General features: G+C 40.5%; 1 protein-coding gene and 1 long non-coding RNA gene across 2 annotated transcripts; both read left to right on the top strand.

The window, feature by feature from the left end:
- Positions 1 to 2795: 2795 nt before the first annotated feature.
- LOC149099885 (uncharacterized) lies at positions 2796 to 6002 on the top strand. Its single transcript, XR_016203893.1, has 3 exons — positions 2796 to 3108; positions 4913 to 4977; positions 5759 to 6002. It is a non-coding gene; the product is annotated as an uncharacterized LOC149099885 (long non-coding RNA).
- A 210-nt stretch (positions 6003 to 6212) lies between these two features.
- Positions 6213 to 8478, top strand: LOC149099886 (uncharacterized). Its single transcript, XM_089276927.1, has one exon. The coding sequence runs from the start codon at positions 6213 to 6215 to the stop codon at positions 7983 to 7985; it is 1773 nt and encodes a 590-aa protein (XP_089133053.1). The 3' UTR covers positions 7986 to 8478.
- The last annotated feature ends 17290 nt before the right edge of the window (positions 8479 to 25768 follow it).

Here is a 25768-nt window from a genome sequence, read left to right on the forward strand (position 1 = left end):
AGAGTTAGCCGAAATGTCTTGCTAAAATATACAAGTCAGTGACAAAAAATGGCACTTTTATCAATCAGATAACAAGGTAGGTTATCTCCAAAAGATATGCAGTCACAGTAGCATTCTTTAAACTAAAAAAGGTAGTGACATTGTCCAAACTATGACTGCTGTCCCTGACCAAAATGAGTGTAGTACCACATGACAAATAAAGCTGCCTAACAGAACAAAAGAACATTAAATTGACAAACCAAAACAAGCAAGTGTGAAAGGAGAGGAATGAAAGCATTGCCAGGAAGAAATCTGATGCTGTTGCTGTGCCTTTCAAGGCTGGTATGATGATCCTCAATACAGGTTGAAGAATGATCCAGTCTTAAAAAAAAAAGAATTCCCGAGGACAATTTCACAATAAGCTACAATGAGCTATAACTATAAAAAACCATTAACAGAACATATAAATATATATATACATATACATATACCACAAGTGGTCAAGGTGAAAACAACATTCCAAAATTGTATCCACAGCAACTCTGGACTCCTCTAGAGGCCTGTCTCCTTCAGCCACTTAAACCAGCACCTTATTTTCCAAGGTGCTTCCTAAAACATCTCTGGAATACTGGGGAGGAATACTGTACTGTTCTTAAATTAGACCCATCAATCAATGTTTGATTAAGATTCAATGAGATATTTATTTCATGAGATCAACACAACAGTTTTGCATCTGAAAGCACCTTCACCTTAGGTTTTTCTCAATTTAGCCAACACCTATGACTGTTGATTCACTGTCGATATCCTCAACTAATGACTTTTATGTTTTGATAATGTATTTGTCCAAAATGTAGATGTAAATTAACTTATTAGTTCTTGTTCACACATGTAATAATTATTACCATTTGAAATTGCTTTGAGGAAAAGGAAATAAGGCATACATTTAGACAGGACCCATGACATCATGCAGAGCAACAAAGTGAATAGCATATCATGTGAACTATGCCTCTCACCCCAATCTTGTTCCCAGAGTCTTCATTCCCCATGACCAGTGGTCAGAAAACGAGAGCTCTGGGAGCAACCATTTTAAATTAAACAAATTCTGCCCATCCAGTTTCACTGCACAGTCTGCATCTATGGAGCACGCCTGAAATGGTTGCTCCCAGAGCTCTTGTTTTTCCGGCCGTGTTTTCACGAGTGATTTTTCAAGTTGCTTAGTGAGTGACAACCGGAAACCTCATGAAAACAGTTGGCTGTCCGGCTTGCTTAAAGTTAAGTGAGTCGACAAACTTCAATGAAATTTCCATTAAATTTAAGCCACCAAACCAAGTTGCTTAAGTATGTCGTCAATTAATTTCGGCCAATCAAGTTTCGCCTGCAGTCAAACAACTGATGAACTTGTCAGATAAGAGGTTAACATAATTTGCATTTTGCGCGAATAAGCTTTTCTACGCAAAACATAATCGCACATCCATTTCATAATTTCAGTTTTAATTTTCCACACTCTTCAAATCAAAGGTGGGTAGCTTTTCATGTGGTTGCTGATTTTGTCACTGCAAACGCAAAAGACTGAGTTTCGAGCTAAGAAAACACTTATTTGGCTTAAGTCTCCATTCGGAGTCTGGGTTTTTGTCGAGGGTCGAGGGTACTATGTCGAGGGTCGAGGGTACCATGTCGAGGGTATTAAAACATGAAATAAGATAAATAAAAAATAAAATAATGGTTAACTCAAATATAAAATAATAATAATAAAATAAAATAATAATTAGATAAAAAATAATAATGTTTCTAAAAATAGAATAAAAAACAATTGAACACTTTGTGGTGATATCGTTGACGTTAATTATGTTTGATATTATGTTTGATCGAAAGATCTTCGGAAGTCTTCGGGAATCTTCGGAACATTTTAGAAAATGTTCAGCAAGTTTCGTATGCCCTTCGGACGGACAACACTCTGAAAATCTTCTATAGGTGGTCGGAATTCATCGGAAAATCGTCAAAAACTTCGTTCTTGGTATGTTTATAAAACGAACAAAATTATACACGATGCAAGAATTTTTCTCCTCGTGTTCAACTCGATATCTCAAGAGTTCGCTAATCGCACTCGTGAGATATGGAGTTTAGCCTGCGAACAGGCTCCCGAGTGGGGTTACGCGAGCTTAGCAAGCTTAGCTGCGAACGCAAGCACTTGATGACGAGTTCAACACTTGATGACGAGCGCTCCACTAGGCTGCGTACAGGACCTGTGCGTAGCTGGCAATATTTTTGTGTTTTAAAGCGCGTACAAGGTACAAGCTTGACAACCATGCAAATGGGGTCTCAAATTAAACAAAGGCCTTTCACAAGTTACACGTTGTCAAGTGTGAACAACGCGGGGTCAACGCGTGATTTCGTTGTATTTGTTCTGGCCTATTGGTGTAATCCAAATGTCAAGGAACATGTTTGAACTCAAGACCATAAAATGTTGCGACCATATTGGGACACATTTTAATGTTACATTTGATTTACCGACGGAATATGTCGACAAGTCACGCTGCTTGCCAGTAGTGCTTTGACATACATATGCCATATCACAACATGTGATTGGCTGCGGCAAATTGCCAAACAAATATAGGGGAGTGGCGTGTTAGAATACCTAGTCGCGATTTCCGGTGTTGTTGAACAACTCAATTGCTTCAAACAGCATAAGTCGATATCTTCATTTGATTTCCCACGTTGCAAGGACAGTAGTCTCATTCGAAGTTTAGATATTTAGAGAATATGGATTCCCCGTTGAAGACATACTCAGAGGCCATGAAAGGACAGGCCTCAAATGCATGGTGGAGGAGGTACCAGGAAGAGGACGAGGAGCAGGCAATGTTAATTGCCATGGAAAAATCAAGAGAAATTGTTTATAAGGTAACTGTCGTCCTAGTTGTCTGGCTAAGATGTGCTTTATTTCAGGGCAAATCCCGAGAAGGATAATCTGTTTTGTTAAGGATGGCTTATGCAGTGTACAAAATACAATATAATACTGTTCTTAAATTGTGGTCCTTATGTTTGTAGGTGGATAGTTCAAGTGATAATGGAGCTTCGGATTCAAAAGCAGGATTTAGCGGCATGTCTAAAAAGGAGGACAAGCGTGTTAGGGTGAGTCCGTTTTGACTGCGTTTTATTTTCGATTTTATTTGTTGGAATCTTTAATTTTTAGACCTAAATTCTAGGTCTCTTGTCAAAGGAGATATGTTAGGAAATTGTGTCAAAAATGTTTTCGAAATTTTGTCGAAAATTGTCTCGAAGGAACTTGAGGGGTCCAAGCGGTATTTGTAAATCGCCACTCATGCATTGTGCGACAGTGTTTTGTTCTGATTTATATGATCGGTGACTTTCCTGTGCGAAAATGCGAGATCACTCACCAGACGAAAACAAGCACACTTGACTTGTCCTTTACTAACTCAGTAATTAGCAGAAGACCTTCACTAATTTTCAAAGTCCAAATAGACAATGAACAGAAGCGCGAAGTGTAATAATTGATGAAACTTGGTTTATCGCGATATGAAGTTTAAATTTGCAAAGCAATATTCTTAGGACACTTAACTTTTATTATTTTGAACGTTTCGGTGTTATTTTACAAAAGGGGGAAGGGGCCAATATGGATGTGACCGTGATTCGTCTCTCAATTTGTGCATACACGTAGGGTCTCGCGCGCGACTATTTTCCCCGCCTTTCTTTTGCACACCTGCCACGTAGGCTAGTTTTCGCAAACGCGCACTGAACTGATTAAAATTGTTTTTATTATATCACCATCTCAAGTTCCATTTTGCGAAGTTATATACTTAGAACATTTTCAAACGTTTTGGTGTTAAAAAAACACAGGGCCACGAAGAAGAAGTGAAGATCGAGCGCAAAGCGACAGGGGAAAGAAACTCCTGCAATGTCACGGTTTTGTCACGCATCTGATTGCTTGCGAAACAATGAACATTTCAGAAATAGTTTTACGCGACTCCCTTTTATGGGCCTTGCAGTATAAGAAATAAACTTTTCCTTGTAATCGCAAACACCAATTCTCGCGAAATTCGTCTTCCAAATTTTCTCATTAATTTCGGGCAACAATTAGTAAGAATAGGGTATCATACCGCCATCTTATCTATGTGTGATAGTAGTCTGTTTTACGTCTGGCTGTCAAAAATGCCCAGTCAGATAGTTGCTGATTTTCGTGAGAACCCTTCACCGTGCAAACCAGCCATCTACTTTTTTTATGGCGGACAAGTTGTTTTCTAAGTTAGAGGACGTTTATTTCTAAAATAGACTGTGATCTGACTCTCGTTTTCGGAATAAAATCCTTGTGGTGAAATGCGAAAAATGCGACGTCAGCGTTTCCGGCGTCATTTTGCAACCAACCGCTTGCCTCTAAAATAACTCAAACAGCTTTATGAATCAAACAAAAGTTAACAACAAACTGGGCGGCAGGACTGAATTACTATCGTCTCGCCTGAAAGGCCATTCGCCCGGACTAAGAGTCGATTCGCCCAGACAACAGTTCGATTTGTCCGAACTAAAAGTCGTTTCGCTTGTACTAAAGGTATCTTGCAGTTGCAGAGGAACAAAACCCCGGTATAGTCCATCTGCAAATCAGCGCACAAAAGCTTGTTCCGGCCCCCCGCGTGTTACCAGGGATTTCTATAATAACCTCTGATTTGCTTTTGAATAGAGCCGTTCTGGAAACGAAGTTGGAAGGGAATGCCTGGGTACTAGACCGCCCGTTTTCCTTACCACTCTCCGGGTAGTCCTCTCCAGCTTAAACTCCAATTCACTGTACCTTAAGCTACACAGACCCTACTTCGCTGAGGTGGACGGCAAATAGCAAAAGGAACAGAACAAAATGAAAAAAAAATGTAGTTTACAAATATTTTGGCAATAATTAATTTTACAACATTTTGCTTTTAATTTCTAGGTACCACTCAAGATCGAAAAAGTTGACCTGACAATCGCGCCAGTCAAGTCCAAAAGCTCAGAAAGGTAAATTAACACTTGTTCATCGTTGTTTCCGTTTCTGATATTGACTAGGAAAGCACTTGCCGTGAAAACTAATAAGAAAGCATGAGTGTGTAAGCTAAGTAACGATTAAAACTACAAATTCGACTATGGAAAAACAAAGGGGAAAACGAGTAGAAACTTGACTTACGTCTGATGTTAACTCCAAAACATAACTCTTGTGTTAACTCCTTAACTCCTGCTTAAATCCATTACTCTAGAAGGGACGACTTTAAAATACAAGTAAAAAGGGAGTTCCCTAGATAAAATGACCTGATAAATAAATTCACTTCCTTTACATCAAAATGAAATGTCCAGTGGATTTACATGTATACTCAAAAGGGAATTTCATAAACCAATTATTCCATTCGCCCTTGTTGGATACGACTGGTTATAGTCAACGACGCGCGAAGCACTCGAGGAAAGCTGACGAAAAACAATAAAACATGATTTTTCTATGTTTTATACTCTGATTAAACATAGGTTTTTTCAGAGCGCGCGTAGACTCCTATCTATATTATAATCTGTTAATAATATACATGAAAAAATTACTCGAGTCTGATTGGCCAAGAGCAGTGCAGTTCAGTAGTAACACTACTGAAAAACGTGTAACACTTCATCGAGGTCGTGTGATTTTTTAAGCTAACCGCTGACCAAGTTACTTTTTACCATTGTATCGCGGGCTCAAAATCTTTCATATTTATATTATTAATAAGTAATGTTGTTTTTGAATGATGTCTAACCATTCGTGTTTTTCTGTATAAAGGTCATGGGACAAGATGAATAATAAAGGTGACTTATCCGATTTTGACCCTGATGAGCAGGAACTCATGAAATCAGTGTTTCAACCGAAACAGGGAAAAACCTAAACGGTAAGAATATGTAGAACTGTTGGTCTTTTTAAAGGTACGGTGTCACGGCAAATATATCGTATTTATCCGATTAAGCGCCCAACCTTGAATAACCTTGAAGGAAAAGTTATGAGCGTCCAGCCTCGAATAAGCGCCCACCCCACCCCTCTAGAAAAACTGAAGTGCACGACTCACTCTCAAAGTCCAAAAATTTAATAAGCAGTAGTCTTGTATTTTTGGCCCAGAATCAGCAAATTGAAATGTTAAACAATGTTTAACATTTTCCACTAAGGCATAATATTGAATTAAGTGGTTTGCTTTTCCTTAGGAATTTAAGCGGGGCTGCAAGAACGGCTCTAAGTGATCGAGATGATAGCGAGGAGAGTTCCAAAGACGATTCTGAGTGACAATGAAAGATTGGCTGACGAGTGCCGGTTGAAGCAACGGAAAATAAGCGTTGAACTACGGGACGGTGTGGACAAGGAAGTGGTGGAACGTTTACTGGACGACATCGACGGGGACAAAGTTTACGAAAGAAAGGGCCAACTGGATAAAAAGAAACTAGTTGCTGCATTGAAGGATGGGAGAAAGTGGAAGAAAAATTGCCCCACTACTTGGAGAGGACATGCTCGTGTAAGGTACGCGGACTGTAAAGGATCATTCAAGTGCACTAGAAACGATTGCCCTTTTAGAGTGCAATACGGTGTGATTAACACCACGCAGTTTGAGAAAAAGAAGACCGGCGAAGAATTTCATTGTAAGGGTTGTGGTTTGATGGCTGAGTTTGTTCCCTGCTCTGCTCGTAGATATATAAGTTATGGAAAGAAGTCAGCCAAAGTCTATCACTGTGGACAGCACACCTGTCCAGTGATAAAGGCACCGGTCAAAAACACAGATCAAGTGCATCAGATTCTAAAGGACAATCCTAACATTAAACCCGCAGAATTACAGTCTGCGTGTATATTATCGACAATCCGCCAGCAGTGCGACTGGCGCGACGTAGAGAAGCAAGCCGAAGCAACATTGGATAAACAATGGATTTCCAACGAAAAGAAAAAATTGAAGAAAGACATTGAGCCAGTCGGGCACAACTTCGAGGCAGTGGTTACGTTTAAGCAATATTGTGATGAAAAGGACGAATTTTATGTTTACAAAGTTAATGACAGGCGCGGAAACCCAGACAAGCCGTCCTTCGTGTTTAAATCAAGTCGAGAGAAAGCTAAGATAGCGTTGAACATGAACAGAAATGGCAGTCATTATCTCAATAGCAAATTTTGTTATTTTGACGGGAAGTACAAACGTTGTCGTGGCTTTGTCACCTTAACTGCCAGTGTCTACCATTCGCTCCTGCGAAAACAAATAATTCTGGGAACAATGGAAGCGGAATCGGAAAATTCTCAAAATGTCGCACTCTTTTGGGAATTGTTTAACGAAATCTTAAAGAAAGTTTCTGGCAGTGAGAATGAAACTTTCAATCCCATTGGCTGGTGTACAGACTTGGCAGGGGCAAACTTAGCCGGACTGTGTGCTGTATTCGGTGAAAGTACAAAATCACGAATCAAAACCTGCGAATTTCATTTCAAAGACCACCGAAACAAAAAGGCGAATAGACTCGACAGTCAAAGCGGGGAGGAATTTAAAAGCCTTTGCAACGAACTTCTTGAAAGTGTATCAGAAAAGCATTACGACACTGTTAAGAAACGTCTCGATTCGTTTATCGCGGCAAAGGAGGAGCGATCGTTCTTGCAAAGTTGGTTATCATGGTGGCATGACAGAAGAGGTTTCATTTTCTGTGCCTTTGCACCGAAAAATGGACCAAGAATGAACCAAGCAGAGGTCATCCATGCCGGTTGGGGACATCGGGATAACCCAAACATGTCGCTTCTTGAGGTCTGCCAAGCAGACGTTAGAGACTCCCTATTGTTAGACGCGGAATTAAGAGGTTATGCTGCGGGAACAGCTACAGGTGGGGATGGGCCATCTTTCTTACAAAGTAAGAAACGAGAATATGCGCGTGAGCTGAACAAAGCTAGAAAGATGGGGGAGGAATTGTTACAAAGCGATGCCGAAGGTCTGACAATCGATCCGGCTGCGTCTTTTCGCCCGACAGAAAGGAAAAAACGCACACAGGAGGCCACCTGAAAAGATAAGGTTAGCAGACCAAAACAAACTGCCGCCACTGGGACGTTTGCTGTGACAGACAAGCGAGACCGTCCATCTCACACCACTGCATCTAGTAGCTCTCATGTGCCTGCACCTGACCTTCTGTCTTCAAATTATAGCTTAGTACCAGCCTCTCAGCCTTTTCCGTTGTTTCCTTTGCCGAGCTGTACTGGTGCTCCCTCGCTGTACCAGCCCCCGTCGCAGCACCAACCTCTGTCGCAGCAATCTCCGTCGCAGCACCAACCTCCCTCGCTGCACCAGTCCCTGTCGCTGTACCAATCTCCGTCGCTGTACCAACCTCTGTTGCTGTATCAACCTCCGTCGCAGCACCAACCTCCGTCACTGTACCAGCCTCGGTCGCTGTACCAACCTTCGTCGTCGGGAATGGCACGTACTCCCTATCATGCAACACCCCACGAGCAGTGGCATTCCGGCTTGTCGCCGTATCATTATGAGATTTGTTTATTGCCTACCAAAGTACAAAAGTGCTATGGATGCAGTAGTGACTTTGTGGACAAGTATAGAAAGCCACCATTTAACCTTGTCGTTAAACACGTGGATAGAAGGGTAATTCGAAGAAACGAAGTTACGGGACAACTCGTATTTAGCCATGATTATTCTAACACTTATTATCACCCGTCGTGTGCACATCTAAGACGCAAAAATCCGGTATTTACCGGCCTTGTCTTCATTTCCAACGAGCTTTTTGCTGCATTGGAACCTGGCCAGCGTGCTGTCCTTGAAGCATGTGATCTAAATGTTGTTTCGAAGTAAACATAGATAATGATGGTGAACTAAATCATATCACATTTTTTCGACTATTTTGTTCTTGTTTGCACCTGAGACGTGGAATTTTTCGTGTAAGCAGCTAGTTCAATAAAAGAAACTAGATGCCGAGATTTCTTGATGTGGGTTTTGTCTGTGATCGTGTCCATGATCGTATTCGAAGTCTTATTGAAAAAATTATCCCGCAAAATGGAAATGCTTTGGTTGCGCTTTTCTTTGAAATTACACTGACACGTGACACGTAATGCAAGCAGGACCTTCTTGTTTTGTTATCTTGGAGCTTGAGGCTCCCATACAGTCGGAATTAATCAACCGCTTAACTATGCTGTAGAATACTTTTCTTTAATATCCTTTTGTTTTGTTGGGAGGGAGGGGGGGGCAGAGGGGGACGGGAGAGACACAGTTTACTAATTATCCGAAGATTGTACGAATGTTTCCGAACACTCTCCGAATTCTGAGAAAATTTCCGAAAACGTTCGAAAATATCCGAAGATTGCCGAGGAAGATCCGTGGGATACCATTTGCTACCACTCGCTATTTGAGCTATTTGTTTAACACGAGGAGAAAAATTCATGCATCATGTATAATATTGTTTGCATAGGTAATCATACCGTATAGAGTTATTTGCACGAGTGAGTTTTTCAAAAAGCTGAAAATTGCGCGAGCCGCTTTGAAAAAAAAACTCCCAAGTGCAAATTAATTTCTAATTGAACTCGAAACATGAAAAAAATTTCCGCGATACAACGGTAAAAAGTAACTTGGTCAGCGGTCAGCTTCAAAAGAAAACACGAACTCGATTTTCCGATGAATTCTGACCGCCTATAGAAGTTTTTCAGAGTGTTGTCCGAAGGGCATACGAAACTTTCTGAACATTTTCTAAAATGTTCCGGAGATTCCCGAAGATTTCCGAATTAATTATTATTTTTAATTATTATTTTATTTTATTTCTTTTATTTTTTATTTATCTTATTTCATGTTTTAATACCCTCGACATGGTACCCTCGACCCTCGACATAGTACCCTTGACCCTCGACCCTCAACAAAAACCCAGACTCCTCCATTCGTGGTTCCAACTGATGGTGACTTTCATGTCAACCGGATCGCACAAGGCCCGATGATTTTTCCAACTTGGCAGCCTGATCAGCGAGACACTCTCCCTCCACGGCAGTAAGATTGGCGAGTGCAATCCCCAGCAATCCAAGTTATGAGCCAAGAAGGCAAGAGTGGAATTAGCGAGGGATCCAACAGCAAGGTCAGGTCACCGAACTGGACAGATGCAGAAGTACGCTTACTGATATGTGTGGAAGGACTATTTTCCTATCAGTAAACAGCAAAACTCCATTATTTGGGAACGTATCTCAAAGTAGTAAAATCATCTGCTTGCAGAGCAAAATCTTCCCTGTATTCATACTGCACAGCAATGCAAAGCAAAGATCAAGAATTTGGAAGATGATTGTAAAAGGGTCAACGATCACAATAACAAAAGCAGGAACGAGCACGTAACCTTCCCATACTTCGATCACCTCAACGATGTTCTCGGCTGTAAACCAAGAATAACGCCTAAGAAAGTTGTTGAATGCGGGTTTGACGAGCAAGCGAGCCCTTGTGCCTCTTCATCGTCTTGCACCAGTACGCCTTCAAGTACTGAAACGGGTGACCCCAATTTGGAAGAACCTGAAAACCAGGAAGATCTTTCATTTTCTGAATCATTATTCTTTAAACAAAAGCCAGGCAGTAATAGAAAAGGAACAAAGGAAAGCCCCTCAGTTGCCAAGAAAAAACAGACGCCTGCTAAAAAGTCAAAAAAGGCACAGGATCAGAATACAGGTTACTTCGCATTTTTGACTGAGAGTCAAACAGAGATCACGATTTCTTTGAAAGATTAGCAGAAAAAGAGGCAGAAAGGGAGCTGAAAAGTCAACAGATGATGTGTTCTATGGTTACAGAAATTGCAAAGATTTTTAAGGCGGATAAGTAAACTGACAGTTGAAGAACAAATTGACAACATATTTTATAAACATGGAGATAAATTTTACTACAGTTCAGTTACAGTTTAAACCCAATTCAACAAATGAACAATAACAAAGTGGTCAAATATTGTTTTGAAATCTAGTTACAGAACAAAGTGATGATATATTAGGAAAGAAATTGTATACAGATCAGTTATAGTTGAATTACTTAGAAGTTTCAATAAAATATTTTGTTTTCCGTAAATTTTTTAAAGGTTCTTGAATATGAAACGAACAAAAGAAAATTTGTTAAAAATAGCACATACTGTTACTGTTTACATTAAAAGTTGAAACTAAACATAAGCTTCTCTTATTTATTTCACAATCTTGTGCCTTCGCGGTTTGCGTCATGACCAGGTAGTGGGGGAAGGGGGTTTGGTCCATCATTGTGAGGATCCACATCAGTGTCATCGTGCATATTTAAACAAATGTTGTGTAAAATACAACAAGCTATAATTGTCTGGGGTATTTTGTCTATAGATTCATCGAGTTGGTCTAACAAACATTGCCATCTTCCCTTCAGCATTCCAAATGCTTGCTATATCACCACCCTAGCCCTACTAAGTGCTTTGTTAAACGCTCTCTGACTGGCAGTTATTGCTGCTTTTACAGGATAGGGCTTCATACACCAGTTGGTAAGTTTATAAGCAGGGTCAGCAACTAATAGTGGTTTTATATCGTTGCCATGGCCAGTGAGGAGAATGGGGGAAACTAGTATCCTGCCATTTTCGACTTCATTAATCAAGGAACTCATTCACAGAACCCTGGCATCATGGATACACCAGCATATCCTGTACTAACATGTATGAAGTGTCCTTTAGCAAGCACCAGCTACACCTTGCAAAACTACACTGTGGAACTGCTTCCTATTGTAATAATCGTTCATCTTCATTTGGTGCAGTGATTGGGATGTGCGATCTGTTGATGGCGCCAACCACTTGGGGAAAGGAACTGACCTCTTTAAACGCTTCATTTGCATCTCTAGTTTCAGCTTCTCCTTTTGGAAACTTAATGTAATCATTACCGACTCTTAACAGGGCTGAACAGAATTCTTCTTTTAGTTTTAATGCTGTGCATCTCCCAACACCAAATACCAGTCCAGTTGTTCAATACGAATTCCCTGTTGCAAGGCGCCACAAAGCAACACCGACACGTTTCAGAACAGGAATTGCTCGACGCATGTTTGTGTCCTGGCATACGAGATGGTGGCCAACAAGATCACAAATATATCAAAAGGTTTCTCTTGAAACCCGAAAATGTTCATGCCAGAGGTTGTCTTCATATTGATTGAGAACCATGTTTTCGAACTGAAACTGTGGTCACGCTAAAACCCAAACAGATTTCCTTGTGACCGACGTTTACATCTTCTAACATCCTCTGATAGAAACAGGCTTTCATTCTTCTTCTTCGACTTCAGATAGCAAGCAACCTGAGCCTTTGCTGAAACCTTCTCCTTCTTCAATCCTGGAACAAGTGCGATAGCACAGCTATAAACATAAGAATAACATATTTGCAAGCATCTTCGTTTCCCGCCAAGTTTCATGTAATTGCCCGAATAACAAGGATCCAATGTCATAAAAAACGAATAAAGTGCGGTAGTGGAAACGCAAACATCACTCAAGCTGCTTAACACAGTCGGTAAACAGATCACCTTAAGGAATGTTAAGCGAGAAAAACCACCTCGAGAAAACACGGCCTCCAACCGCTGGTCAAGCGGAACAAAGACTCTGAGAAAAAGATTGCTGTCACCCCAATTTACCATAACTACTGCCATCATTTAAGGAAATTCAAAACATGACAGCAAAATACTACATTCTTGTATTTCACCAACAAGTGCTGCACATGAGAGGTCATTCTCAGGGATGAATTGTTCAAAAGGTCTGGTGAAAACAAGAATGAACCAGGACACTTTGATCAATGCAATGAGAGTTCACGACACAGAGGCAGTGATGAAACAGTTTGACCTAGACCATTCAACTGACCTGTTGCTTTTGAAGGCCAAAACAAAAAGAACATGAATTGTCCACCAAAACCAACTTGTGACTTCCTCAGTCATTTCGATGGAATTATTTTCAAACACATTGTTAAGTACTAAACTTTAATGAACACAATGATCCAACAGTACCACAAGCACATGTCGGATCTGATCGGAAAAAACGTAGATCTGACGTAATAACACCTAAACGAGGTACAGACATGCCCAGACTCTTATAGGCAGGAGTACAAATATACCACATCTCCCTCTTCCTAAGTAAAGAACCTAAGTGCAACTTAATGCTAATGGACTCAGGTCACTAATATCGTTCAAAATCAACTCTAACAGTTCAAGTCTCAACAGAACTTCAGATAGTTTCGCTTAATCTGTCTGGAGCTTTTTGCACTCTAGAAGATTAGCGAAATAGGGGGCAGGCCACTTCCGGAGATTGTGTGACAACAGATGGAGCCTTGTCTACCGCAATAGCTGGACTTCCTCCTGTGCCTGCCTTTGGCCTGGCTCCATTTCACTACGTACATTTGCTGGACTAACTGATGGTGCCTGTGAAGGGCTTGGAACACATATGCTTAGTGGAATAGCAAGTGGAATATCAGGGCGTTTGTCCTGAGATTCCATTTCTTGGCTAGGGTCTGATACCTCTCTATCCATACTGTCCCTTCTCACGTGATTGACGTGACGCTTCCACACCCTTCCATCGTTCAGTGCAACCACGTATGACCTCGGTCCACTTCGCTCAGGCACCGAGCCTGGCCACCAGGTGTCCTCTTTTTTGAGGTCCCTCACAAGGACCCTGTCACCTGGGTAGAACTTTCTGCAATCTTCAAATGTGTCGGCTTAAAATGCTCACATAGCAGACTCGCCAACTGATCAAATGTTTTCATGTTAGGAGCCTTGGGAAATGCCAAATCGTTCAGTACTTGAAAACAGTTGCTTCCTATAGATGTCAATAAAATCACTCATCATTTAGCAGCATTGTCTTTGTCATCTGCAATGTCATAGGCAGTAAAATACTCGAAGTATTTCCAGGTAACTTTTGATATCTTCTGATTTTCAGCGTCGAACTGGTCAAAAGGTGGTCTACCGGCCATAATTTCCTTCGTTTACTCCGTGGGTTCCGGACTTTCCATACATGTTTTGAATTACTGCGTGCTCACCACAGCTGACATAAACTTTCCAGAATCCTTGTCGCCAGTGTTAAGTACTAAACTTTAATGAACACAAAGATCCAACAGTACCATGAGCACATGTCGGATCTGATTGGAAAACACGTAGATCTGATGTAATAACACCTAAACAAGGTACAGATGTGCCGACTCTCATCGGTGGGAGTACAAATATGCAGCACGCATGAATTACAGAGGGTAGTTTATGTGTATTTCATAAGTTTAAATCAAATCTAATTGGAAAACTCAAAGTCCACCTCCATCTTTTCTTTCAGACAAGATTCCTTCCAGAAAGCCACAATGGCATCCCCAGCCAGTGTATTCAGGGAAGAAGTAAATGAGTGGAATCTTCAGCAACTCAACCTCTTTTAAATAATAATGCTTAACCACGACAGCAGCAGCTGAAGAGTTAGGAGCCTCATTACATATTGGCTCACACCTCAGATCTTGCCCGTGGAAGAACTTTGATAATCAGCTCTGTGAGTCATTTCGTTGCCAAAATAAGACAAGTTCTGGCTTTTTTCAGGGGAGCACTGTTGCAACTGTGACTACCACAACATAAGATGATAATAGTTGTTGCAAGCTGGTGTACTGTTGCCAGAATGTCATATGGAGCTGCAAACCATTTAATCTCTTTCGGAACTGCAGTCTTGATTGATTTGGCACTGTTAATCTTGAGCATGGTTTGCAATGAGGAGATATCAAAGCAGCCTTGCACATTTTCAGCATATACAAAGTGTTCCATCCATATGCTGATTCTTGTGGGCAATGTTATCTTTCCACTTCAGAAGTTGGTTTTCTGGAGGGAGAAACTTAAAGTGCACCTAACCCAAAAATTTTTTCACTAAAACGAATCTCCTTGTTATTTGAAATACTTCTGCGCAAAAATTTTTGGATTTGGTTAAATCCTTGATTTCTTGTGCCCCGACGAAATCTTGAAAATAGCTCCAAAACACCGCCATTTTGTTTCACGACTGAGTTTATAATAATAATAATAATTTATTGATTTATAGTGCGCTTTTTAACATACCAGGTGATCAAAAGCGCATTACAACAATAAACAACCTAAAACTATACAAGTATTAAAAATCTACAATAAAATTTAAAAATAAAAAAACACCACATCATTTCTTTATATATACATATTTAAGAAATATTAAGCTAATTTAAAAAGATAAGTTTTAAGATTTGACTTAAAAGTGGAAATACATTTGATCATGTGGAGGCTAACAGGAAGAGCGTTCCACAGAGTGGGCGCAGCCACACTGAAGGATCTGTCACCAAATGACTTTTTCATTCTCCTTAAAGGATGCTTTAATAAAACACCTTCAGTTGAGCGCAGCGAATAGCGTGCAATAGTCTTGATATGAATTAAATCAATGATGTAACTAGGTGCCATGCCATAGAGGGCTTTGAAAGTAAGTAATAAAATTTTAAAATTAATTCTATATCTTACTGGTAACCAGTGTAAATTTATCAAAATGGGCGTAATATGGTTATACGTTTTACATGACATAAGCAGCCTAGCTGCAGCGTTTTGTACTCTGTGCAATTTAGCTATTTCACAGTCTGGTAGTCCATAGAGAAGTCCATTACAATAATCAATTCTACTTGTGACGAAGGCATGCAATACCATTTCTAATTTATCCCTGGGCAGAAAGTGGCTTATTCTCTTGATATTATGTAACCAGACAAATGCCGTACTACAAGACTTAGAAATATGGGTTGACATAGAAAAATGTGAGTTGAACCAGGCGCCTAGATTACGCACTACCTTAACAGGCTTAATATCGATCATGCCAACATGGACTGAACTGTGATTAATTTTCAGCAACTGTTGTCTCGATCCGATAACAAGAAATTCAGTCTTATCATTGTTGATCTTTAATTTGTCCCGGTACATCTATTTACGTAAGTCACTGATGCATCGCTCCATGGCTTCCAATGCCTTCACTTGATCCATAGGACTGTTAGGATTGAAAGACAAGTAAAGTTGCGTGTCGTCAGCAAAGCAGTGCGCATTGGCAGGTGGACTTGTACTATCTCAAAAAGCTTGGAGGCATAAACCACAAACAGAAGCGGACCGAGACAGCTGCCTTGTGGGACACCAAAACACAGATCGAATCTATCAGATGTAGCCCCCTCAAACAAAACACGCTCACTGCATCCCGACAAATACAACGAGAACCACTCTAAAGCCTTCCTGCCTATACAAAAATCAGTGGTGAAGTGTTTTAGCAAAATCGCGTGGTCCATGGTGTCAAAAGCAGTGTTTAAGTCTAAGAGGGCAAGTAGTGTAACACGCTGCGAGTTCATATTCAATAGAATATCATTAGCAACTTTGACCAACGCTGTCTCCGTACTGTGATACTGGCGATATACCGATTGTAATAGCGGATAGAGACCGGACTGGACAAGGTGGTCGTATGTCTGATTGAATACTGTGCGCTCAGTGAGCTTGGAAATATAAGCCAAGTTGCTTACAGGACACAAGTTCTTGAACAGAGATTCAAGTCCCAGTTTCTTTAACAGTGGTATGACCACGGCCTCTTTCCAGCTGTCAGGAAAAATTCCTGATTCCAACGAGCTGTTAATTATGTTGGTGACCACTGGAATAAGTGGTTCACTACAGGACTTCAGTAAGTGCGTGGGTATGGGATCGAGGCAACAGGATGTTGATTTAGAGTTCACAATGAGCATACGCACATCATCCTCGGCTAATAGCTCAAAACCTTCAATACGAGTCAGAGGAATTGTAGAGTCACTATTTACAACACTGTCATCCATGACATGACCCTGATCATTCGGGACATAACCCTGGTCAAGTTCTTCGCGCAGTCGGCTGATTTTTTGCACAAAGGACTTCCCAATGTCACTTGCAAGCGCTGATTTGTCCGTATAGTCCGAGAAGCATAACAAGTTCTCTTCCACTAGAAGGTTTTTCACAGCACAAAATAACTTGCCTTGGTTATCAGAATTATCACAATCCTGAAGCAGACAAATCCTCCATAAATGCTGTTATGTCAATAGTCTTTGTTTTCCTAAAAGATGCCTTCTTTCTTGACAGTTGAGGTATCGAAATATTTATAGTGAAAAGTGCTAAACAGTGGTCAGAGAAATAGGTACCAGGTTGGACATCTTGTATAAGATTAGAATTCAAAGTTCTGGATATCAGCAAATCCAAAGTGTTCCCAGAGATATGAGAAGGAAAGTCAATATGCTGATGTAAGCCCATCGATGACAGTAGGTCTAAAAAGTTAGCCGCGTCGTTGTCAGTCTTGACATTAACATGGATATTAAATTCACCAGCCAGCACCAGAGGCTCAGTTGTCATGACAACCGATACTAAGAACTCAGCGAATTGTGTGACAAACATACCCACAGTATGTGGATGACTTGATGAGTAGGGCGGCCTTTAGATGACAACTAGGCGGAGACGTGCAGAGCTGGACACAATAATCCACTCAGAGTACTCGTAGGTATCACAAATACCCGCTCTAGCTTGTTTAACAACAAGCGAGTCCCGAGCCAAAATACCAGTGCCACCACCATTTCTGTCTGGGCAAGGATGATTAAATAGCCGATATCCTGGCAGTGTAGCAGTCATCCTTGCAGCGGAATCAGCAGATTTTAACCAGGTTTCTGTAATAACAGCAATGTCGACTTTAGAATCACAAACATAGTCAACAAAGTCAGGCCCTTTGTTTCTGTCAATGGAACTTGAACCAGTCAATGGAACTTGAACCAAATTTGAATAATGGCACGACTAATTCAATCTTATTCCCGTATTGTGGGCCAGGATTCGTAGGCACATCTGAGTAGATAGTAATGTCAATGGGTGGGTCGTGTCCAGCCACTAGTAACGTTGTCTGGCCATGCTTCGACCATTTTGAAAAACCCACACGAGATCTTTGGAGTCCGTGCTTTGCCAAAGAGGCTCTTATGAGATGACCAAGTTGAATAACAACTTTTCGCTCAGAGCACGATGATGGAGGAGTCTGGTTTTCCACAAATGGTCGTGCAGTGATCTTAGTGAGCTGTTGGTGCAGGTCAGAAAATATAAGATGACAAAATACCACAGTAAACGCCACAAAGACTGGAGACCCGAAGCTCCTAGCAGCCGCCATCTTGGCGTTTGAGGAGAATGAGGAGAATGGGTCCAGCAGCTCTTTAGACCTTTACCCAGGAAGGTTGGATATCTCCCGTCCTCTCATTTCCTTCAGGATGGTTGTAACACACACAATCGAAAAGTCCAAACAGTACAATTTTCAATCGATCGAAGCCAGTGTTTTGGAGGTCACCAAGTCTCAAAAACTGCTACACGTACGTCGCTCTTATTAACATGGAGCATTCAACAGAAAGTAAAACACGAACTGCATTTAATAGAACAATCATACCTTGACAAAATACATTCTTGCTAAGGACAAATGTAAACGGGCTAGAAACACGCATGGGAATCTTGTGTTTGGGTGACAAAATTACAATCCAAAGCAGTCCTTGAGTTTTCTTTCCTGCTTTTCGTTTGCCTACTCCTCCACTTCATATCTAGCTTTCCATTCCTAATATATAAGTAACTTGTCTGCAAAGTCTTCCCCTTCGTCGCACAAATGCCTACATGATCTACAGGTCTCTTGAGCTCAACAACCTGACTAATGCTATTTTTAACTTCCAATCACAGGTTGGTGCAACTCCTGTATTTAGCTGTAAGTAATCTTGTGGTTGGCACCATAGTTCCTGTGGAATCATTAAGGACTTAATTTGCAAACTCGAAGTTTTGTTGAATGAGGGATGTTGCATGATGCTGTCCCTCAAAGCAAGGATGAGAACCAACCACAAACTCAACCCACATGACGCCATGTCCAGGAATCGAACCCGGGCTACACTGGTGTGAGGCAAGTGCTCTCACCACTGCGCCATCCCTGTTACCTATTTAAATCAACCAAAATGTACCGATGTCAAGAGGTAGCAGTTTGAAGCACAGCAGTGAACATGCTCCGTGCAGCGCCTGGAAGTACTGCAACCTTGCAATCAAATTGACTCAATGCATGATTCTACAATGACCCAGTAATAACTATCTCACTGATGCAAAATCTCTTCAAAATTTTTTTAGTCTCTATTTTACAGATACAAAAACTCTTGCGAAAAGAGATAGAAATTGGATCAAAACCCTTTGCCTGTTCAGGAAATAATAGCATCAGCTTGAAAGCTTATGGTTAAGAATACTAGGCAAAACTGGAAAATAGAAATAGGGAAATAACCCAAACATATGATGTGATAAGAATCACGAGATCCGTAACCAAGATCATGCATCATGGTACACCAGGCTCATGGACCAATGAAATTACCTTCCCACTGAATAATTAAGATTGATGTGCTGAGGTCAGGTTCTTGGTTTTCAGACATCAAGTAATGCTGCTTAAAAGCCCATGTTGAAGTTTCCCTGTGCAGTCAGCATTAAACCAGCAACAATTGTAGCCTTTTATTAAGTCAGGCAAACCATGAGCAAGGTAAGAAGTAACCACGTAAAGACATGAATGAATTCTGCTTTAGAAAAGCCCATGTGGCATCGGTTATGCTTGGATTAGTAACAAACAGCATGCAATGCATGTAGAAGCGATGACATTTCTTTTTCTGGCACTAGTAAAATTGGGATATATTTGTAAGGGGTATTTGTATAAGGAACTTGAGTTCATTCATCAACAGGGAGGTGAGAACAATTGTCACAAGTTAAGAAATGAATAAGTTAAATCAAAGGAGACCTATGGTCAAACTCGTGGATTAAGTAATCTAGAGATGAAACATGTTGACAAACTTGTAATTATTGGTGTATTTTTAAGGACTGTTAAAACAAGCGGGGTTCGTACCACGCAAGGTCGCACTTATCTCAGAAAGCGTAGGCTTTTTTTATTGGATTTCGTTGCCCGTTGCAAAATTGCAGCTGAACATGGAGTGGTAAAGGCTAAGGGTTCTTGGGTCACACAGGACACTCCTGCCAAAAAAATTAATAGACTACTCCCCCCCCGCCCCAACATACATACACCCAGATCTTGATGTTGATGTATGTCTGCCTGCTGGGAAAATTTGCATGTATTCAAGTTGTATGAGCTTACAGACCTTCTTCAGTGCACTTCACTCAAGGCTATAGGTAAGGTTTCTTACGAGACAGCACTTCTATTCCAATGTGGAACTGCTTGTCTCTATATATATTGCACGTAAAATACATCAAAATAAGTAGCCTCTTTTGCAAGCATTTTCAGTGTTGATCCAAAACATCTGTCCACCCATAAACATGTGCTCCTACGAGCTCACACAGTGTTTCTTTCCCTTTGTTATCTTTTCAATCGGGAAGCAAAAGTGTAAACACAAGACAGGGTAAAAATCATTTAAGCTTATCAAAATCAAGTATTTGGGATTTTTTTTCCAAGTTTATGTGCATTTCACATTCCACTCAGAGTTCAGATCAATATACTAACATAAACAAGACAGGTATAGAGAACACAACTTTAATCTAAACTTAACTCAATGTCGGTTCAACGTGGACTACTCAACATGAAAAACGTAAGTACTATAAACTGCAAAGCTCTGAACGAAGGTCCAGCTTGATTGAACATTGGATCTCACAGGAGATCTAAGCAGCCAAACTTGAAAAGTAAAACGATAATAAGTCAAATACTACTGCAAGGCTGACACAAGGTCTATTCAAAACAATATTTCGGCTGGCCTCAGGTTTAGATGTTACTAATTATAAAAATGAAATTACATTATATAATGGTGTCGGTGTTTGTCCTGGTTTCGTTCATTGAGAAGTGTTTGTTTCACTCATATAAGTTCATTAAGGTCCTCGAGTAAGACACATTCTCATCAAAGCTTACCACATTAGTAGGTCACTTTCCAGCAAACAAGTGCTCATCTCCTGGTCATTTTGAATGCCTGAACGAGTCAAATGCTCATGAAATTCAGTGTTCAAGTTGGCCGTAGTACTAATTTGAACATTTGAAGTCAACTCCACTTCAATTTAGCGAAATACCTAACATTAATGGTCGTGTAAAAGCTACAAAATCATCAATTCGGGCTGGCACAATGCATCCTTTGAGTAGTAACCGTGCAAACACGATAGTGAGGCTCGCGCTGACTGCACGGTTACTATTCCAATATGGCGTCGGGCTTGGTTACTATTCCAACATGGCGTTGGCCTCGGGTGCTCTCGTTCGGGCCGACTAATTACGAACAGTGTCTACACCTGAGTGAGTGACACATTTGCATATCAGAGTCCCCGCAAGAAACACATTTCTACGCTTCGCATATCCACGAGTTTAAAAAAAACGATCAGTAGCCTCTTATGCAGTCACACAATATTTCCTTAGGAGGAATGTGCAATACCGAGCATCTGCCTAGGAGGCTAGGGGATGTGTGGATGAAAGTAGGTTGCGATTAACAAAACATTTGTTTTTCAACCGGTTCTGCTCTTAGGCTTTCATTACGGCTTATCTGGTTATGGCAAGATAATCTGCAAGCATTTAGTTCAGAGGGTGCAGGCCAAATCAACTATCATCTCAAACAAAATGAACCTACAATACATGACTCCCACTAAATGCAACTTGTTCATTGTGCCTGCATTTTCAGAGCTCAAGTAAATGTTCTCCAACATACTGTTGCAGATGTAACCATTATTTTATTCAGTTTGCAGTGTGACAGGCTGTTTTTAGCACTTAATTTTGTTTCGGTTCACGCAACTCGCTTACGTTTATATTGGCAACAAACAACAGGCTTAAAACATTGAAGTGACAGGTTTCAGTCACACAGAAAAATCTAAAGATGACAATGAGTGGTTAAAAACTAACCCCTAAAGTGCATTTTCTGCAAATAAGCAAACAGGTATAACTCACAAAAATTAATTGTTAGGTCTATGATCAAAATCTCACTGTATATATACCACATAGGTCAGATCAGGGCATCCAGTTCAAATTGCATTCCGCAATGCGACCGGAAGCGTAACGCTTTCATTGTGTTTACTCTGATAAGGTTTTGAACAACATGACCTGTTCATTCTTAAGAAATTCACGCAAAACGATGTTGAGCGAAAAGTCAATGAATTTGTCAAGGCACATGAGAAGAAGCTTATGTTAAAGGCACTCTGCGGATCCTACAAACTTCAAAGGTCAGCCAAAAAAGACAAGTTTCTCACTCCCCGATAAAGAAGACTCACCAAAGATGGCAAATATTTGGTGTGTTTACCAGCTCCCACACAACAAACAGTATCCTCATTGCCAAGAGCGAATTACTTTTTTTAAAGTTGGAAAATATATTGCCTCCAGGTGAAACATAAACAATAGCATAGACCAGAACTTCCCTCTTACACGATTTGAGTATTCTTTGGCTTTCAAATCAACAGTTGTGTAACCCAACCGCCGCTCTGTATTGCATTGTAGAAACCATGATCTAAGCTACATTAACCAGTTCTGATCAAGACAAAACCCTCAGCTGGCTCACCTTTTCGTTACACTATTCTCCATTGCTTTCTGCTATCTCAACTGGTTTCACAGCATACTTCTTCGATGCTCTTCTCTAATTCAAGTTCAATTTCCCCAATATTTCAGCCCACAGAAAAGTTTAGTTCAGGCCTAAACAATGCTCACCACAGTACGTAAATTTAATATGGACCCTTGACCTATTGCACGTGCGACTTGCTTGTTGATCTAAAGTTGTATAAATGGATGATATGTTCTTATTTACGATACTCGATAAAGCACAATCCCCACTCAAAATCTTTGTTTAAAAGCTGAAAATAAAGGCACTCCGCTGATCCTATAAACCCCAGAGGTTGGCCACAAAGGAGAGTGCGTTTTGCTTCCACAGAGGGATAAAAAGTGGGCAACAAAAGCGCGACGGACATAAGTGCAACGAAATAAGTGAGAAATCACTATCCAAAGCAATGCATGCTTGCCAGCTATAAGCAAGTGACAATGTCATCACTTAAAAAGAAAGGCACGAAAGCTGGCTGAGCAACATTCGCTCAAAGCGGACAGTCAGGTGAATTAATCATCAAAGTGCTAATTTCATACAAGTTATTTGTGCAAAGTATAAAGACATGACTGATCATTGCAGTTATTCACAATTTAAGCAGCACAATTAAAGCTCGAAAACATAGTCAGGCCTCAATGAGATTCAAACCCATCACCATGACCATACCGGAGCAGTGCTCTACCAACTGAGCTATCAAGCCAACTGGGAGCTGGTCATGTTGTGAGTTCGTAATACACCTGTAGATGACGAAGAATGCAAACGAGTATAGGAATACACATGATACATCGCTCTGTTAATTTCAAGTCAAAACAGTGGCGAATGGACTGGTCCTTAAACATTCTGGGTCTTGGAAAATTGTAGGTGAATTTCGTGTTTCACGGGTCACGCAGGCTCGCGTTTTTAGCGGTTATATGCAACTCCTGGTCTTGATTATTATACGAAACTATCTTGCAGCAGTTGCTTTTTGTGAGACTAAGGGCTGTCTCGATTCGTTTGTTTTTACACAAATGACAGATCCTCGTCTCTTGGTTTTGAATTTTAATAACATAACTTGTAAATTTCCAAGAAAAGGGTCAATCCCAAGAGGTGAACCATTTGACTTTTGAGGGGGGGAAGGTGCGATTTGGTATGGGCATGAATGTTTTTTTTCAGCTCTTTCATGCACTAGGAATTTTAATTTTATCCCGGGATGTGTGCATGCATGATTTTCTTTCCCATGTAACATGCTTATTGAACGGACAAAAAATCTTTTACATGGTGGTCGTGTGCATGATTGTAGGATATTTTTTTCAAAAACCACCCCCCTTCAAAACTCAAATGTTCCACCCCCTAGATCTGATCGAGTTTGATTGTCTCACACTCTCACTTAAAACACTTTGAAGTCTCAGTCTCGTAATTAAAGTCATTGTTTCTTGGGCTGGGAAAAAAATGCTAGTCTTATTGTCTCACAGACATATTTGCATTTACCATTCCTCTCCGCTAGTCAATCGTACAATTTACCCTTTTCCATCTGTGGGGAAGGAAGGTTATTATGACTGGTTAGCAAGTTGCCATCGTTTTACATGTCAGCTTGTTGATTATAAGCTGGGAAGCTGATGTCTTTTAGTGTTCCAGGACGTTTACAAGATCTTTCCACTGACGAGTCAATAGTGGGTTATAAAGGGATCCTTTAAGCCGCCAAGGCCCATGTGATAAGCTTCTGTAATCTGTTCTATTATCCTGTGTTCTCATTCTGTCCTCTATTCCCTCAACATGTTCTTTCTCTACCTCCATTTGTTTACTCTCTTCTGTTTTTCATTATTGATTTTAAGGTTTTACCCTCAGTGAAAAGAACAAAGCATAAACCTTGTCTGAAACATATCTTTCCCACTGCAGGGTCCAGCTCCGAGATACCTGCAAAACATTGAGTTGCAACAGGTGGATAGAACTGCACAAATGTAGAGAAACAGGAAAGACAAATAGAGGCTCTGGAGAGTCAAGTCGGTGTAATTAATCCTGTGCATTTGGCAAAGTCCAAGGTAGGTAGTATTAATACTACTGACAGTTACTGGATACCTTTCATCTAGACTTCTAGCTGTTTCATTCTGAATGTCGAGAACTAGCTAATAGAGCTGCGAGACTGAAGGAGCCTGACGTAAATGAACCGTAGAAGGCTGAAAGAGAGTTTCCCCCAGTTCCTTCTTGTTTTTCTCTTCTTGTTTCGGTGCTGCTGAGCTGCAAGTACATGTTAATGGGTACAATCTCGACTATCATGCACAACGGGACTGCCAGAAGCTTACTTCTAATAGTCCCACTTATCAAACAGATCATTGTCACTAGAGTTAAAATTCAGTGGTTAAAAATGACCTTTAACAAAAGCTGCCAAAGATTTCCCTGCACTTCCACATCAAGCTGACAGAGTTCTTATAGGAGTTGCTGTTGTGGCATACTATGGGATTTCAAGGTGGCTGACACCGATTTCTAGTACTTATTAAGCATCTATATACTTTAAAATATGGGTAGTACCTTTCTCTGTCAGGTGATAGCACAACAGTGATATCAGACAAATACCTAACCATCGGTAAACATCCTAGCCTATGGCAATTTTCATGACACCATAGGTTGGTTACTGTGGCAATAGTAAAACCTGCCAAAAACACACTAAATTTACCTTTTAATAATAAAACCCAACATCGAGCTCTGTGGCATTCTATTTGCATTGTTGACCAGTGATTAGTTGTGGAGATGCAACATTTTACCTAGTTTGTATATGTAATAGGACTACATGCTGTCCAATTTGGAAATAATTGGATGAAAAAAATTCTGAGGACAGCCAAGATTGGACGATGCCATAGGCCTCGTCCAATTTGGCAGTCCAAGGAATTTTTGGAATCCAGTTATTTCAAATTGGATAAGCATGTAGTCCTATTACCTATTAATTATATAGGATCCAAAAACAGATGAACAAGGCAAATATTTTATCCTCTAAAGTACAGTATTTCTCACTTCGCTTTGCTCAGCACGTCACAGGTCAAACACTTTAACACAGATTTTTTGGTTCTTTGAGTGTTCTTGTTCTGATTATTCTCCCTCATCTTGAGTAAATCAGTAGCATCTATCTCTGGAAACCTAGCTGAAGACTCCATTTGAAAGTTTAGACATCAAAAAGGTGGAAAGAAAAGTCGGGAAATTCTGCCATTAACATAAGAAAACTTAGCGAGCTACAATTGCTCGGTGATGTTTGATGGCAGTGATAATAGCTGCAACCTGATGGGCGAATACTCCGTTCTTTTATTTATCTTGACA

Source organism: Orbicella faveolata, unplaced genomic scaffold (genome assembly GCF_042242905.1).
Source record: "Orbicella faveolata isolate gen_17 unplaced genomic scaffold, um_ofav_v1 contig_46, whole genome shotgun sequence".
Lineage (NCBI taxonomy): Eukaryota > Metazoa > Cnidaria > Anthozoa > Scleractinia > Merulinidae > Orbicella > Orbicella faveolata.